Here is a 15,609-nt window from a genome sequence, read left to right as displayed (position 1 = left end):
GCACATCTCTTAAAGAGATATGGTTCATCCCACAAGTAGTACTTTGCATCAGTAACTAATTTTTTTGTTTGCTGCCTGCTGTACTCTTTGGGTATGAATCTTACCGCTTTATAGTTTGCAATGTCTACAAACAACGGTACTTCCTGAATGGCAAAGAGTTGCTCATCCGGAAAGGTTTCAGAGATCTCAGTAGAGGGGAGGGACGCCCCTTCTACTGGTTCTATTCGGGACAAGTGATTTGCTACTTGGTTCTCTGTCCCTTTTCTGTCTCTTATTTCTATATTAAACTCTTGCAGAAGTAACACCCATCTTATGAGTCTGGGTTTTGAATCCTGCTTTGTGAGTAGATATTTGAGAGCAGCATGGTCAGTATACACAATCACTTTTGATCCTACTAAATAGGATCTAAACTTGTCAATGGCATAAAACACTGCAAACAGCTCTTTTTCTGTGGTTGTGTAATTCTTCTGTGCATCATTTAGAACACGGCTGGCATAGTAAATAACGTACAGAAGCTTGTTATGCCTTAGTCCTAATACTGCACCAATAGTATGGTCACTGGCATCATACATTAATTCGAATGGTAATGTCCAGTCTGGTGCAAAAATTACAGGCGCTGTGACCAACTTAGCCTTCAGAGTCAAAGGCCTGCAAACACTCTGTGTCAAAGACAAATGGTATATCAGCAGATAGCAGATTTCTCAGAGATTTTGTGATTTTTGAAAAATCCTTTATAAACCTCCTGTAGAATCCTGCATGTCCCAGAAAGCTTCTGATTGCCTTAACATTGGTGGGTGGTGGTAATTTTTCAATTACCTCTACCTTAGCTTGATCCACCTCTATTCCTTTGTTCGAAATTTTATACCCAAGGACAATTTCTTTAGTCACCATAAAGTGACATTTTTTCCAGTTTAAAACCAGGTTAGTCTCTTGGCACCTTTTTAGAACAAGTGCTAGATGATCAAGACCGGAGCTGAATGAGTCTCCAAATACTGAGAAGTCATCCATGAAGACTTCCAGAAAATTTTCTACCATATTAGAGAAAATAAAGAGCATGCATCTCTGAAAGGTTGCAGGTGTATTGCACAGACTAAATGGCATCCTTCTGTAGGTAAATACTCCAGATGGACATGTGAATGCTGTTTTCTCTTGATCCTGAGGATCTACTGCAATTTGGTTATAGCCTGAATAGCCATCCAAAAAGCAGTAATAGTCATGACCTGCTAGTCTTTCTAGCATCTGGTCTATGAATGGTAAAGGAAAATGATCCTTTCTGGTGGCTGTATTGAGCCTTCTGTAGTCAATACACATACGCCACCATGTAACTGTTTTTGTAGGAACCTGTTCATTTTTTCATTGTGAATCACTGTCATACCTCCCTTCTTTGGGACGACTTGGACAGGGCTCACCCAGAGGCTATCAGAAATAGGATAAATAATCTCAGCCTCTAGTAATTTAGTGACCTCTTTCTGTACCACTTTCTTCATGGCCGGATTTAGCCGCCTCTGTGATTGAATCACTGGCTTAGCATCATCCTCCAATAGGATCTTGTGCATGCATCTGGCTGGGCTAATGCTCTTAAGATCACTTATGGATCACCCAAGAGCTGTCTTATGTGTCTTTAGCACCTGTGTAGTGCTTTTTCTTCCTGTGGTTCTAAGACAGAGCTTATGATCACAGGAAAAGTTGCATCCTCTCCCAGAAACGCATATTTCAGGGATGGTGGTAGTGGTTTGAACTCAGGTTTAGGAGGCTTATCATCTTCCTGAGGAGTTTTCAGGGGTTCTTCTATTTTCTCTGGTTCCTCCAAATCAGGCTGAACATCTTTAAAGATGTCCTCTAGCTCTGATTCAAGACTATCTGTCATATTGACTTCTTCTATTAGGGAGTCAATAATATCAACTCTCATGCAGTCTTTTGATGTGTCTGGATGCTGCATAGCTTTGACAGCATTCAACTTAAACTCATCCTCATTGACTCTCAGGGTCACCTTCCCTTTTTGGACATCAATAAGGGTTTGTCCAGTTGCTAGGAAAGATCTTCCTAGAATGAGAGTTACACTCTTGTGCTCCTCCATTTTCAGCACTACAAAGTCAGTGGAAAAGACAAATGGCCCAACCTTGACAATCATGTCCTCAATTATGCCTTATGGATATTTAATGGAGCCATCAGCAAGTTGGAGGCATATTCGGGTTGGTTTTACTTCTTCAGTCAAGCCAAGCTTTCTGATAGTAGATGTAGGTATTAGGTTGATACTTGCCTCAAGATCACATAGAGCTGTTTTGGTACAAGTACCCTCTAATGTGCATGGTATCATAAAGCTTCCAGGATCTTTAAGCTTCTTTGGTAAGCTTTTTAGAATGACAGCACTGCATTCTTCAGTAAGGAAAACTTTTTCAGTTTATCTCCAATCCTTCTTATGACTTAAGATCTCTTTCATGAACTTAGCATAAGAGGGTATTTGCTGAAGTGCCTCTACAAACGAGATCTTTATTTCAAGAGTCCTGAGATAGTCTGCAAAGCGGGCAAATTTCTTATCCTATTCTGCTTGGTGGAGTTCCTGAGGATAAGGCATCTTGGCTTTATATTCCTCAACCTTAGTTTCTGCAGGTTTATTTTCTATAGAGGTAGTTGGAGAAGTCTTCTTAGGAGGGTTACTATCAGCACTTGCAGGTGTCTGATCCCTCATTGGCATTTGAACGCCAAGATTAGGGGTTGGATGGGCGTTTAACGCCAATTTTCCACCCTTTTCTGGCGTTTGAACGCCATAACTGAACATGGACTGGGCGTTTAATGCCAGTTTTTCACCCTTTTTTGGCGTTTGAACGCCAGAAGTGGGCATTCACTGGGCGTTTAACGCCAATATTTCACCCTTTTCTGGCGTTTGAACGCCATAATTATTCCTCTTTGGGATCTTATTGTCCTCAGAGGGATTTTGTGCAGTGGTTTGCTCATCCTCTGTCAGTTGTTCCTTCCTTGACTTTTTGCTGCTTTGATTTGAGGTATTTAATGTCTTCCCACTCCTTAAATGAACAGCTTGGCACTCTTCTATTATCTGTTTGGATAACTGCTGTTTTGTTTGATTCAATTGTTTTTCCATATTCTGGTTAGCATCTTTGGTTTCTTGTAGCATCTCTTTGAATTCTGCTAGTTATTTTGTTAGAAAACATAATTGCTGATTGAGTTCAGCAACTTGTTCTGGAGGACAAAGTTCAGTGGATACTGCCTTAGCTTCTTCTTTCATGGAGGACTCATTGCTTAAGTACAGATGCTGATTTTTAGCAACTATATCAATGAGCTCTTGAGCCTCTTCAATTGTCTTTCTCATGTGTATAGATCCACCAGCTGAGTGGTCTAGAGATATCTGGGCTTTTTCTGTAAGCCCGTAATAGAATATGTCTAATTGCACCCATTCTGAAAATATTTCAGAGACTTCCTTAGCATCTCTCTGTACCTCTCCCAGGCATCATAAAGAGATTCATCATCCTCTTGTTTAAAGCCTTGGATGTCCAGTCTTAGCTGTGTCATCCTCTTTTGGAGAGAAATATTGATTCAGGAATTTGTCTGACAACTGTTTCCATGTTCTTATGCTGGCTTTGGGTTGGTTATTTAACCACCTCTTAGCTTGGTCTTTTACAACAAATGGAAATAACAATAATCTGTAGATATCCTGATCCACTTCCTTATCACATACTGTGTCAGCAATTTGTAAGAACTGTGCCAGAAATTTAGTAGGTTCTTCCTGTGGAAGACCGGAATACTGGCAATTTCGCTGCGCCATGATAATGAGCTGAGGATTTAGCTCAAAAGTGTTAGCTCTTATGGGGGGTATACAGATACTACTCCCATATGAAGTAGTAGTGGGGTTAGCATATGACCCCAGAGTCCTTCTGGGCTGTTCATTTCCACTTAGGTCTATGATAGAGAAAGGGAGATGATGTGCATTGGAAATAGAAATATTATATTTATTATTTAAATTTTTTTTAGAAAATAAAAAATAAAAGAAGATAAAATAAAATAAAATAAATGAAAGATTTTGGGTGAGGATTTTTGAAAAAAAAAATAGAAAGAAAATTGAAAAAGAGTTTGTTTTGAAAAAGGTTTAAGAAGATAATTTTAAAAATTGAAATTTTGACTTGACTAACAAGAAACTACCATATTTTAAAAATTTTGACTAAATCAACTCAAGGAATTTGAAAATTATGAGTGAATAAAGGAAAAGATATTTTTTTTAAAATTTAATGAGAAAAGAGAAAAACAATAAAAAGACACAAGACTTAAAATTTTTAGATCTAATGCTCCTTATTTTCGAAAGTTTGAAGGGGAAACACCAAGGAACACCAAACTTAAAAATTTTAAGATCAAAACAAAAAAAAGACTCGAGAACACTTTGAAGACTCACAAGAACAACAAGAAAATAAAAAGAACACCAAGAACCCTTTTTGAAAAATTTTTAAGGTAATAACAACATAAGAAACACCAAACTTAAAAATTTTTTATACTCTAGACACTAATAATTCAAAAATACATAGGAAAAACAAGGAAAGACACCAAACAAGAAAATTCAAAGATCAAACAAGAAAAATAAACAAGAACAACCCGAAAAATTGAAAGAAAATAACCACATGCAATTGACACCAAATTTAAAACATGAAACTAAACTCAAAGAAAATTAAAGATTAATAAAGAAAAATGATATTTTTGAAAAAAAAAATTTGAAAAGAAAATAAAAGACTCTAAACCAAAAAGACAAATTTTTCCTAATCTAAGTAACAAGATGAACCGTCAGTTGTCCAAACTCGAACAATCCCCGGCAACGGCGCCAAAAATTTGGTGCACGGAATTGTGATTCACACTTTTCACAACTCTGGTGCCACTAAACAGCAAGTACACTGGGTCGTCCAAGTAATACCTTACGTGAGTAAGGGTCGATCCCACGGATATTGTCGGCTTGAAGCAATCTATGGTTATCATGTAAACCTTAGTCAGGAGATTAATAATGAAAAGAGTTTTGTTTATAAAAAGTAAAAGAACATGAAATGAATAATACTTGTTATACAGTAACGAAGAACATGTTGAGGTTTTGGAGATGCTCTGTCTTCTGAATCTCTGCTTTCCTAATGTTGTCTTCTTCACGCACGCAAGGCTCCTTCCATGGCAAGCTGTATGTTGGTGGATCACTGTTGTCAATGGCTACCATCCATCCTCTCAGTGAAAATGGTCCAACTACGGGTTCCGTAGAGCTAATCATCTGTCAGTTCTCACTCGTGCTGGAATAGGATCCATTGATCCTTTTGCACACTGTCACTGCGCCCAACATTTGTGAGTTTGAAGCTCGTCACAGACACTCCTTTCCAGATCCTACTCGGAATACCACAGACAAGGTTTAGACTTTTCGGATCTCAAGAGTACTGCCAATTAATTCTAGCTTATACCACGAAGACTCTGGATTCACGGATTTGAACACTCTGTTGTCAGGAGAGGCAATCAAACTCGTGAACCAGGAACCTAAGAGATACACACTCAATCTAAGGTAGAACGGAAGTGGTTGTCAGGCACGCGTTCATAAGTTGAGAATGGTGATGAGTGTCACGGATCATCACATTTATCATGTTGAAGTACGAATGAATATCTTAGACTAGAAACAAGCGTGATTGAATAGAAAACAGAAATAATTGCATTAATCCATCGAGACACAGTAGAGCTCCTCACCCCCAACCATGGGGTTTAGAGACTCATGACGTAGAAGATACAAATTCAGATGTAAAATGTCATGAGGTTCAAAATAAATCTCTAAAAGTAGTTTTTATACTAAACTAGTAACCTAGGTTTACAGAAAATGAGTAAACTAAGATAGATAGTGCAGAAATTCACTTCCGGGGCCCACTTGGTGTGTGTTTGGGCTGAGCATTGAAGCTTTCACGTGCATAGGCTATTCCTAGAGTTAAACACCAGCTTTGGTGCCAGTTTGGGCGTTTAACTCCAACTTTTATGCCAAGTTCTGGCGTTTAATGCCAGAAAAGGGTAAAAAGCTGGCGTTTAAATGCCAGTTTGCGCTATCAAATCTCGGGCAAAATATGGACTATTAAACATTGCTGGAAAGCCCAAGATGTCTACTTTCCAACGCAATTAAGAGCATTCCAATTGGGCTACTATAGCTTCAGAAGATCATTTTGCGTGCAGGAGGGTCATAATCCATCAGCATCTGCAGTCCTTTTTCAGCATCTGAATCAGATTTTTGCTCAGGTCCCTCAATTTCAGCTAGAAAATACCTGAAATCACAGAAAAACTCACAAACTCATAGTAAAGTCTAGAAATGTGATTTTTGCATAAAAACTAATAAAAATATACTAAAAAGTAACTAAAGCATACTAAAAACTACATGAAAATACTACCAAAAAGTGTATAAAATATCCGCTCATTAATAATCAATCGCACAGTGAAGAAAGCACTAATGAATCTAATGATGAATCTGATGAATCCAGTGAAGAAACTGCTGAATGGTCCGAAGAAGACTATAAAGCAGACCTTTTAGCAATAGTTGTGGTCAACCCTGTAGAAAAAGAAGAGGAAAAAATAACCTCTGAACGAGATAAACCAGCAGCATCAACTAATCATACTCAGACAGGGTTCTCTGAAGTAAAGACTTCTAACAAATGGTTCACCTTTGATAATATCCCATCATCAATATACAGAGAAAGGTTAAATGAATTTGGTGCTTGGATTGAAACTACCATGGCCAATCTAAATCTTTCAAGAAGACAAGTCCTTGTAGAATTCATAAATCGGATAACTGGCAATCTCCGAGAATGGGTTAACAATCTTTCTGAATATGAAAGACTCCAACTCATTAATAGTACTTTTTCTCAATTTTTGGGGATACTACATCAAGAATTCTTAGGAGACATTACGATTATCCAGAAAAGAAATTCCCGAGAATATTTTGAAACGAAGTGTTGTTCACTAAACAGAAAGGACTTGGAGAAGCATTACAAGAGGATGGCTACCAAATATTATCCTCTTGGAGAAAACAATAATCTGCCACTTAAACAAGTCTTCATGGCATCTTTGCCAGATGAACTTTAGCCAAAATTACAACGGATGATGATGACTCTTCGTAAAGAAGTAGCTACCACCACCATTGGAGAAATATATCAGCTGACTCTAGCTGCTTTGGATAAACTGTGTGAACAATAACAAATGTTTAAACGGCTCAATCAAAATTCAAGTAAACTCAAAGGGGCATGCAATAAATCCTACTTGAAGATCAAATGCAAAGAATCAAGCATGTGTGAATGCAAGCCAAAGAAGAAAACACACTAGCAACCATAATCTAGAACATTCCAACAGAAGGCATTCAAAAAGGAGAATAAGGAAGCAAAGATACCGTTATTTCAAAAGAAGAAAACCCCATACTAAATCAAACAAATGCTTCATTTGCGGAAAACAAGGTCACTTTGCTAAATCATGTCCTAATAAGACAAAGAAGGAGATAAAAATACTTCAGTCTTTAATGAATGCAGCTTCCATCGAGGATGAAGAAGATCTTGAATCAGTACTTGAAGAATAAGAAAGCAAAGATGGTGAGACCAATATGTTTTCCAAGACTCCGATTTAGGAGGAAGCAGTTCAGAAGAAGACCTCCCACAAAAAAAAAGTCAATCTTTACCATATCCTCCATCGCTTCTATCACCACAAGAATTCCTAAAGGATCAAACACCCCGAAAGAAGAACTTGGATATCTAGGATCTTTGGGAATAAAACAGATTGATGGCATTCTCTGACCTCATTTTGATCTAAAGATCAAGACGTCCATCTATGACAAACCAATAAGAGCTGTTGCACTAATGGATACTGGTTCTTGTGCCGTTGTCCTAAAATCACATGTCTTACCAAAAGAAATGTGGGCACCTTTTTCTAAGAGATTCGTGGCAGCCAACAATAGAGTCTTCACCATCAATCTCATTTTCAAAAAACCAATTGGATTAAAAATATTTGCAAGCTAGACCACCTGGTTCAGAGTACGGGGAAGTTATCTCCCAGACAAAGATGTCCTATTTGGATTTGATGTCTTTTTCCGAACTCATGGACTACACATTAAATCCACTGGCCTAAGTTACAAAGGGAAGTTCTTACCTTTTACAGGAATACAAAGCATCCTTGAAATTCAAGAAGCTCAAGAAGAATACAAGGAGATCCAGTAACAACTCCTTAATGTCTGCTGCGATAGTCATGATCAATTCAACCATCCTGAACCTTTGTGGAAAAATCCAGATTTCTATATTTGTCGTCTCTTTAAAAGGAATGAAGACATCAACCCAACAAAGGCCACACATTCGGGAATAAATCCTAAAGATCTCAGGTTAGCAAAAGCTGAATGCGTAGCCCTTCTTGTTCAAGGACTCATTGAACCAACCAATTCTAACTGGGCATGTCAAGCCTTTTATGTTGAAAAAAGGGCTAAACAAAGTAGAAGAAAAAAGAGGCTTGTTATTGATTATAAGCCACTTAATATCTATTTATAAGATGATAAATTTTCTCTACCAAGAATCTCAGTTATTACACAAAGGCTGAGTGGCGTAAAAATATTTAGCAGGTTTGACTTAAAGGCTGGCTTTCGGCAAATCGGGTTCCATCCTGAAGATAGATACAAAACAGAATTTTGCATCCCTGAAGCCCAATATCAATGGATAGTAATGTCGTTTGGACTCAAAGTAGCCCCATCTCTCTTCCAAAAGGTAATGACCAAAATCTTTGAGCCCATATTACACTCCATGCTCATTTACATTGATGATATCTTACTGTTCTCAAAGAACAGTCATAAGGAGCTCCTAGCCCAATTCACTCAAATCATAAAAAATCAGGGAATCATGCTATCATAAAAAAAGCTCTCTTGCAAAAACAAAAATTGAGTTTCTCGGGATGGTCTTCGAAGAGGATTCTTTCAACCAGGAGATCATATTGCCAAAGAATTAATCCACTTCCCTGATGAAAGCATGACAGTCAAACAAGTCAACGATTCTTGGGAATTGTAAACTACATCAGAGACTTTATTTCAGATGTGACCATATACACCAGCCAGCTGTCAAAACTCTTGAAAAAAAACCCCACCATGGAAACTTGAACAAACTACAACTGTCAAAACCTTAAAGAAGATAACACAAGACCCCCTCCTCTAAAGATTCCCAACACATGAAAAAGAATATTGCAGACAGATGCTAGTGATGAATTCTGGGGAGCTGTGTTACTTGAGAAAACTAATGGGACAAGATACTACTGTGCGCATGCTAGTGGACAATTCAAAGAATTAGAAAAACACTACCATGCCACTTACAAAGAAATCCTTGCTGTCAAACGCGGGAAAGAAAAATTCAATTTTCAACTCAGTTCTTATCATTTCACTGTGGAGATGGATAACACCTCTTTCTCATCAATGTTGAAATTAATTAAAAGATTCTATGAGACTCTCAGCTCTTGCGATGAAAGGACTGGTTTTCTCATTATAAATTTAAAGTAAAACACATAAAGGGACACCAAAACACACTTGCTGATTTTCTGTCTAGGCCTACCAAGGAACCAATCCCAAAATCAGTCTATTACATTCCCATTATAAGTACATACAATCCTTCATACACCATTCTATTTTCTGATTTCCCGCTCCACAGAAGCCCATACAGAAGAAGGATCGGTCATTTTCCTCTCAAAGCAAAACCTCAGACAGAGTTTCAAATAGATTGCCTAGCTAGACAAACCTTGTTCTACTGGCTACACTGATAAACCACTATTTTATAATTTATATTATGCTCAATTGGGTGGTTTCTATCAAGTCTTTGTTCACTTATTCATATAAATTGCATGGTTTTACAATTCCTTCCTTATTCCTTAATATATGTGAAAATATGTTTCCTAGACCATAAAATTAGTAATTATAATTATTCTTTATTACCATTCGATGCCGTGATCCGTGTGTTGAGTATGTTCAGGCTTTATAGGGCAGGAATGGCTTAGAAAACAGAAAGAAAACATGCAAAAGTGGAAGGAACGCGCGAAAATGAAGTTTTGACAGAAATGACAGCGACGCGCATGCATGGACAACGCGGACGCGTGACTCGCGCAGAACCCAAGCGACGCGCACGCGTGGACGATGCGGACGCATGCCTAGCGCAAAGCATAAGCGACGCGTACGCGTGACAAGAAAAACTTCCAAATGACGCGAACGCGTGACCCACGCGCACGCGTGACAGACGCCACGTGCAGAAAATTGCAGAAAACGTCCCCAGCGATTTCTGGACTTCTTTTCGGCCCAAATTCAAGCCCAAAAAACACAGATTAGAGGCTATAAAGTAGAAGAATGCATCCATTGAAGGGACAACAGAGACACAACTTTACATTCACAATTTTAGGTTTTAGATGTAGCTTTTAGAGGGGGAGGCTCCCTTCTCTCTCTTAGGATTTCTTTTAGGATTAGGATTTCTTCTTCACAATTCCAGGTTCAATGTTCCTTTAATTTATGTTATCTTCTAGTTTTATTTATTCTATTACTTTAATTTATGAATTCTCATGTTAAGATTTGATTTTATATTTAATATAATTTGAGGTATTTCAGATTTATGATTGCTTTCTTTTATTTATGATATAAATAATTTGAATTTTTCTTCCTTTGCTTTGGTTGAGTAATTGGTGACACTTGAGTTATCAAACTCAGCTGTTGATTGATATTTGAAGTTTGCTGATTGATTTGGATCCCTCTAAAGACTTGAGGAATCAAATTGATTAGTCCACTTGACTTTCCTTTATTTAGTAAAGGTTAACTAAGTGGGAGCAATATCCAATTCTCATCACACCTGATAAGGATAACTAGGATGGAATTTCCAGTTCTTATACCTTACAATGGTTTTCATAATAATTAATTTACTTTATTGTTAATTTATTTCCTTGTTTCCTATTTCAAAAACCAAAAAATATACATTTTTCCATAACCAATAACAAATCATACTTCCCTGTAATTCCTTGAGAAACAACACGAGGTTTAAATACTTCGGTTATAAATTTTATTGGGTTTTATTACTTGTGACAACCAAACTTTTGTATGAAAGGGTTCTTTGTTGGTTTAGAAACTATACTTACAACGTGATTATTTTTGTGAAATTCTTTACCAGCAAAAATCCTCTCGTCATACACCAGCTCCTTATTATAACCCAAATCCATCCAAACCCAAGATACTTCAACATGGACACCCTTTTCTGTACTGTACCAATAATCCAAGGGCCTATACCAGAAGAAATGATGTGGTATATCTAGACTCTATCTTTCATATATACATATGCCATTATAGTGCCGATCTTTCCTGTATACCATATCTTGTGTAACAGCACTTAGGCACAACCCCATTTAGTCCGGTTATTCTCTATGTATGCTCCACTCGATGCATGAAGAGAAATGTTATATTACATGCTTGACCGATACCAACTGTAGGATAAACCTTCTCATAAAAAATGAAAATTCTATTGTTTTGTCACTTTACAGAGGAGTTATTTTACTAGAGGAGACCTACACACCATGAATAGAATTGACATTGTTGGAAACTCTACAATATGGCCCACAGATGAAAAGACAATCTTAAGTATCCTGACCAAATATCTCTGTCAACTTTGACAACCTGGAATGTATGAGAAAAAGAGATGTAGTCAAAAGACTCCCATTCCAAACTTATGTTCCACCAATAACACTCCAAGAGTTCCAGTCCAGATTCATAACCTTAGGAATAATTAATCAATTTAGACAATACTCTTTTTATGCTCTAAGAGATCAGCCTAGCACATCTAGGTGTATCCCAACAACAAATAAAAATTCTGATAAAGATCTAAATTCTAAAGATCTAGGTGGAAGAGTATATGCCCTACCACCAAGCCCGACCAGAATTGATGCAGGCATACCCAATGAGACTGAAGGTGCATACTCAGACCCATATGACCCGTATCTACAAGATATCCAAGATCCTAATGAAGGAAGCATTGAAGATCCATTTACCTATTTACAAAACCCAGACATGTATCTTAAAATAGTCAATCTGGCCTCTGATGATACGTCATCTTTCTCAGATGGTGACGGGACCCTTCCAAAAGACTATTTTAAGCCGTCCATTTACTAAAGATTATGTCCCCACTATGTATAATTATTGAGTGTATTTAAATAAAGCGACTACGGTCACTTGACTAGGTAAAATCAGAAAGAGATAAGACTTATCCTTATCTTCCACCTGGCATTGTAGGATAGGTCTATTTAAATTCTGTAAGATATTGTTGTCATCTCGAGATCTCTATACAAGGAGGAGCTCACTCCAATTGTAATCAGATCTCAATAAATATTATAATATATTTACTTTTTTATCTTATAAAATGTTCTAAATTTTCTTTTTCTCTCTAAAAACTTAACTAGTGTTATTTTTTCTTTTCTCATTCAGTGTTATTAAGTATGTTTTGAGCTTTTCTTTATTTACAGAAGATCTTATTTATCAGAAAATGACATGAATAAGATTTACGAAAATTTTTTATAGTAAAAAAAAGATTCGATGTTATAATACTAAATTTTATTCGAATCTTTTAATTTCACTCGATAAAATAGTTGATAAGAATGACTGGGATAAACATTTAAAGTACTTTATGTCCTCTTGAAGGACTGGACGATGTGGATAATTTTTGTTTTAGCTTTTTGAAAGAAAAGAAAAATACTCAAGACAGGTGTCGTGTATGTAAGTATGCTAATAACTCGAGGATGCTCCAAGTTTCCACGTGTCAGATATGTAAAGCACCCCAAGAGTGCTGCTTGATCCATACTCCACAACTATGACCATCTCTACCCTCCAACGGGAATTGTGCAAAGTGCACAACCCTCACTTGTTGTTGTAACCGTCCACATGTCCTTCCGCATGCAAACTTGATCCATCCATCTCCACCTCTTTGACAATTTCGAACCGCCATTTCCCCTTCCCCTTTCTCTCCTTTTAAACCCCCCACTTCACATACACTTACACTTCATTCCCATGCATCTATCTATCTATCCATCTATATGCCCATAATTTTCACCAAAGTTCTTGAAACACAAAGCAACTTACACCACAAAGAAAGCAGTTTCTTGGTTCTTTAAAGGAGGAACAACAAAACAATGGCGTCTCAGCAGATATCTCGCAAAGAAAACACGGCACAGGAACAAGAAGGGGACTCTAATAAGATGAAAACACAAACACAAACTCACCATGTTGTTACAACCGAGAAGTTGCAACAGGGTGCTGACAAAGTTAGAGATTCTTCTTCTTCCCAAGCTCAACAACAACATAAGAATTATTCAACTCAGGAGAATAAACAAAAAAGAGCAGAACAAGCATTAAGTGACATTAACAAAAAAGCATATCAACATAAACAAAAGGAACAGCAGAATTCCAGAGGTCGGGCTCAACAAGCAGCAGCAAAGGACATAAACAAAAAAGGAGAAGAAAAGAAACACAAAGAACAATCAAATCTTGGAGGCATTTCTAGGTCTGAACAAGAGAGTAGCGGCGAAACTCGGAGAGAAAAGAATGATGAACAGCCAAGCTTGGAAGAGATTTCGAAGTACAGAAGTCAAGCTCAACAGAATTCAATGGATGCAATTTCCGCAGCTCAAGAGAGGTACCAGATAGAAAAACAAGCAGCCGAAGGCACCGGAACCGGCACTAGTCAAATCCCTCAAGATAAAACCGCTATAGAGAAGGGAAAAGAAGGCTATGTCGCGGCGAAGGACACCGTCTCGAAAGTAGCGAAGGGAACGAAGGAATATACAGCACCTGTGGCTGAGAAGGCGAAGGAATACACCGTACAAGCAGCGGAGAAAGCGAAAGAGGCGACGGTGGAAGGCGGAAAGAGTGCCGCTGAAGTTGCGGTGGATTTGAAGGACAAGGCTACGGCGGCGGGGTGGAGTGCTGCGCATTACTCGACTGATAAGACTGTGGAGGGGACCAAAGTTGTGTCCGGTGCTGTCCAGGGTGCGGCGGGGTATGCTGGGCAGAAGGCTTCTGAGCTGGCCGCGAAGTCGGTGGGGACCGTTAAAGGGTTGGCTGCTGCTGCTGGTGATAGTGCCAAGGAGTATACAGCAAGGAAGATGGATGAGAAAGAGACGGAACTGGAGGCCAAGAAAGCAGCTCAGAGACTGGTTTCTATCTTCCTCCAACCAATTTCTTTTTTAGTATTCTAAATAGAGGAATGCTAGAAATTAACCTTTTTTTTTTCTTCTAACATCAGTTATTTTTTTAAATTCTTTTATTTATTTTAACTCGTAAATTATAAACTTAAATCCTAACTTTAACTCTCAAATTATAAGCTTGAATCCTAAAATTGGCTAATTTTAACTAACTATATTTTCTGATTAGGTATATATACCTCACTAGTAAAACTGTGATTTATGGTTGATCTGAGTTTGGCATTTTGTTCACGAGTCTCTTATTATCAATTAGTGAAAACTTGGCAATTGCATTCAGGAGATTGATAAGAAGAAATCAACGGAAGTTGTTGAAAGAGGAGGAGGACAAGAACAGGAAGGTGGAGTGAGAAGAGGATCTGAAGAGAGAACGTTTCAGGGAGATCAAGGTGCACAACTTGGCGGGGTTGCTAAAACTCAAGGTCAAGTTACTCAAGCAATTCAAAAGGGAACAAAAGGAACTGTGGGCAATGTTAACAACCAAAGGGAACAGCAACCATATCAAAACGTTGGTGAAACATTGGGTGATGGTGGTGAAAGGGTGAAGCCATTGGATAATGTGAATGAAGGAGGAAGCCAGGTGCTGGGAGCAGTAGGTGAGACTGTGGCTGAGATTGGAGAAACCATGATTAAACCTGCAATGAAGGCGCAGAGTCAGGGTCGTGGTGGTGGTGGTGGTGGGGTTCTGAATGCCATAGGTGAAACCATAGCAGAAATAGCAGAGACAACCCAAGTGTATGTTGTTGGAGAGGGTGAAGCAGAGCAAAGGCAGAACATTGTGTGAAGCAGTTTTGATTGTGTGCTAGTTGAAAGTTTCATCTGTTTTTACGGTTATGGTGATGTAGATAAATAAGTAAGCAACAGTTTTTTATAATTCGGTTCTGAGAATAAATAGCATGTACGTTTTATGGGTTTGTAAATAAATGAATGAATGAATAATTATATGAGAACTACCGTTTTCATCCTTTGAATGTTTTGTTTGTCATCTCGTTTATCTTTTTTGTTGTTTACATATTGCAAATCCGGTATCATCCTTTGCCAGTGTTAACTCGATAACTGGTTATAATTTTTAGTCAGCCAAGGAATAATAACATCAAGAAGATTCTCCTAGTGAAAGGTAGTAGTTATGTATAAAAATACTATCCAGAGGACCAAAATTCTACAAGATATTACAATATATAAGTTATTCGGGTGTTAGGAATTCCAACAACGCCACAGGGAAAATATGAAAAAGCTTTTGCAACAAATTAGCAGCGAGATCCTCTATATATATACTGCATCGATAGGCCTTCAAAATGAGAATGCTTTCTTAAAAGAAATAATTTCGATACATTGAGATCATTATTATGATGACATAGAAACGATAGAGTAATTCTC

The 15,609-nt window shown here is 37.8% G+C and overlaps 1 protein-coding gene across 2 annotated transcripts; it reads left to right on the top strand.

Moving 5' to 3' along the window:
* The first annotated feature begins 12,880 nt into the window (after nucleotides 1-12,880).
* On the top strand, nucleotides 12,881-15,203 carry LOC112789876 (seed biotin-containing protein SBP65). Of its 2 annotated transcripts, none has more exons than XM_025831990.3 (2): nucleotides 12,881-14,187; nucleotides 14,516-15,203. In XM_025831990.3, the coding sequence occupies exons 1-2, from the start codon at nucleotides 13,165-13,167 to the stop codon at nucleotides 15,014-15,016; spliced, it is 1,524 nt and encodes a 507-aa protein (XP_025687775.1). In that variant the 5' UTR covers nucleotides 12,881-13,164; the 3' UTR covers nucleotides 15,017-15,203. The 2 variants fall into 2 exon arrangements, with proteins under 2 accessions (XP_025687775.1, XP_025687774.1); XM_025831989.3 differs by having other exon boundaries at nucleotides 14,513-15,203.
* The last annotated feature ends 406 nt before the right edge of the window (nucleotides 15,204-15,609 follow it).

Source organism: Arachis hypogaea, chromosome 3, assembly GCF_003086295.3.
Source record: "Arachis hypogaea cultivar Tifrunner chromosome 3, arahy.Tifrunner.gnm2.J5K5, whole genome shotgun sequence".
NCBI classification, from domain to species: Eukaryota; Viridiplantae; Streptophyta; class Magnoliopsida; order Fabales; family Fabaceae; genus Arachis; species Arachis hypogaea.
This window is presented reverse-complemented; position numbering and strand designations above follow the sequence as displayed.

What these genes read in the sequence shown, in the direction of transcription:
- LOC112789876 (XM_025831989.3), top strand. Translation starts at nt 13,165, where the DNA reads ATGGCGTCTCAGCAGATATCTCGCAAAGAAAACACGGCACAGGAACAA. An exon ending in AGAAAGCAGCTCAGAGACTG is followed by an intron (nt 14,188 to 14,512) that starts GTTTCTATCTTC and finishes AATTGCATTCAG; the next exon opens with GAGATTGATAAGAAGAAATC.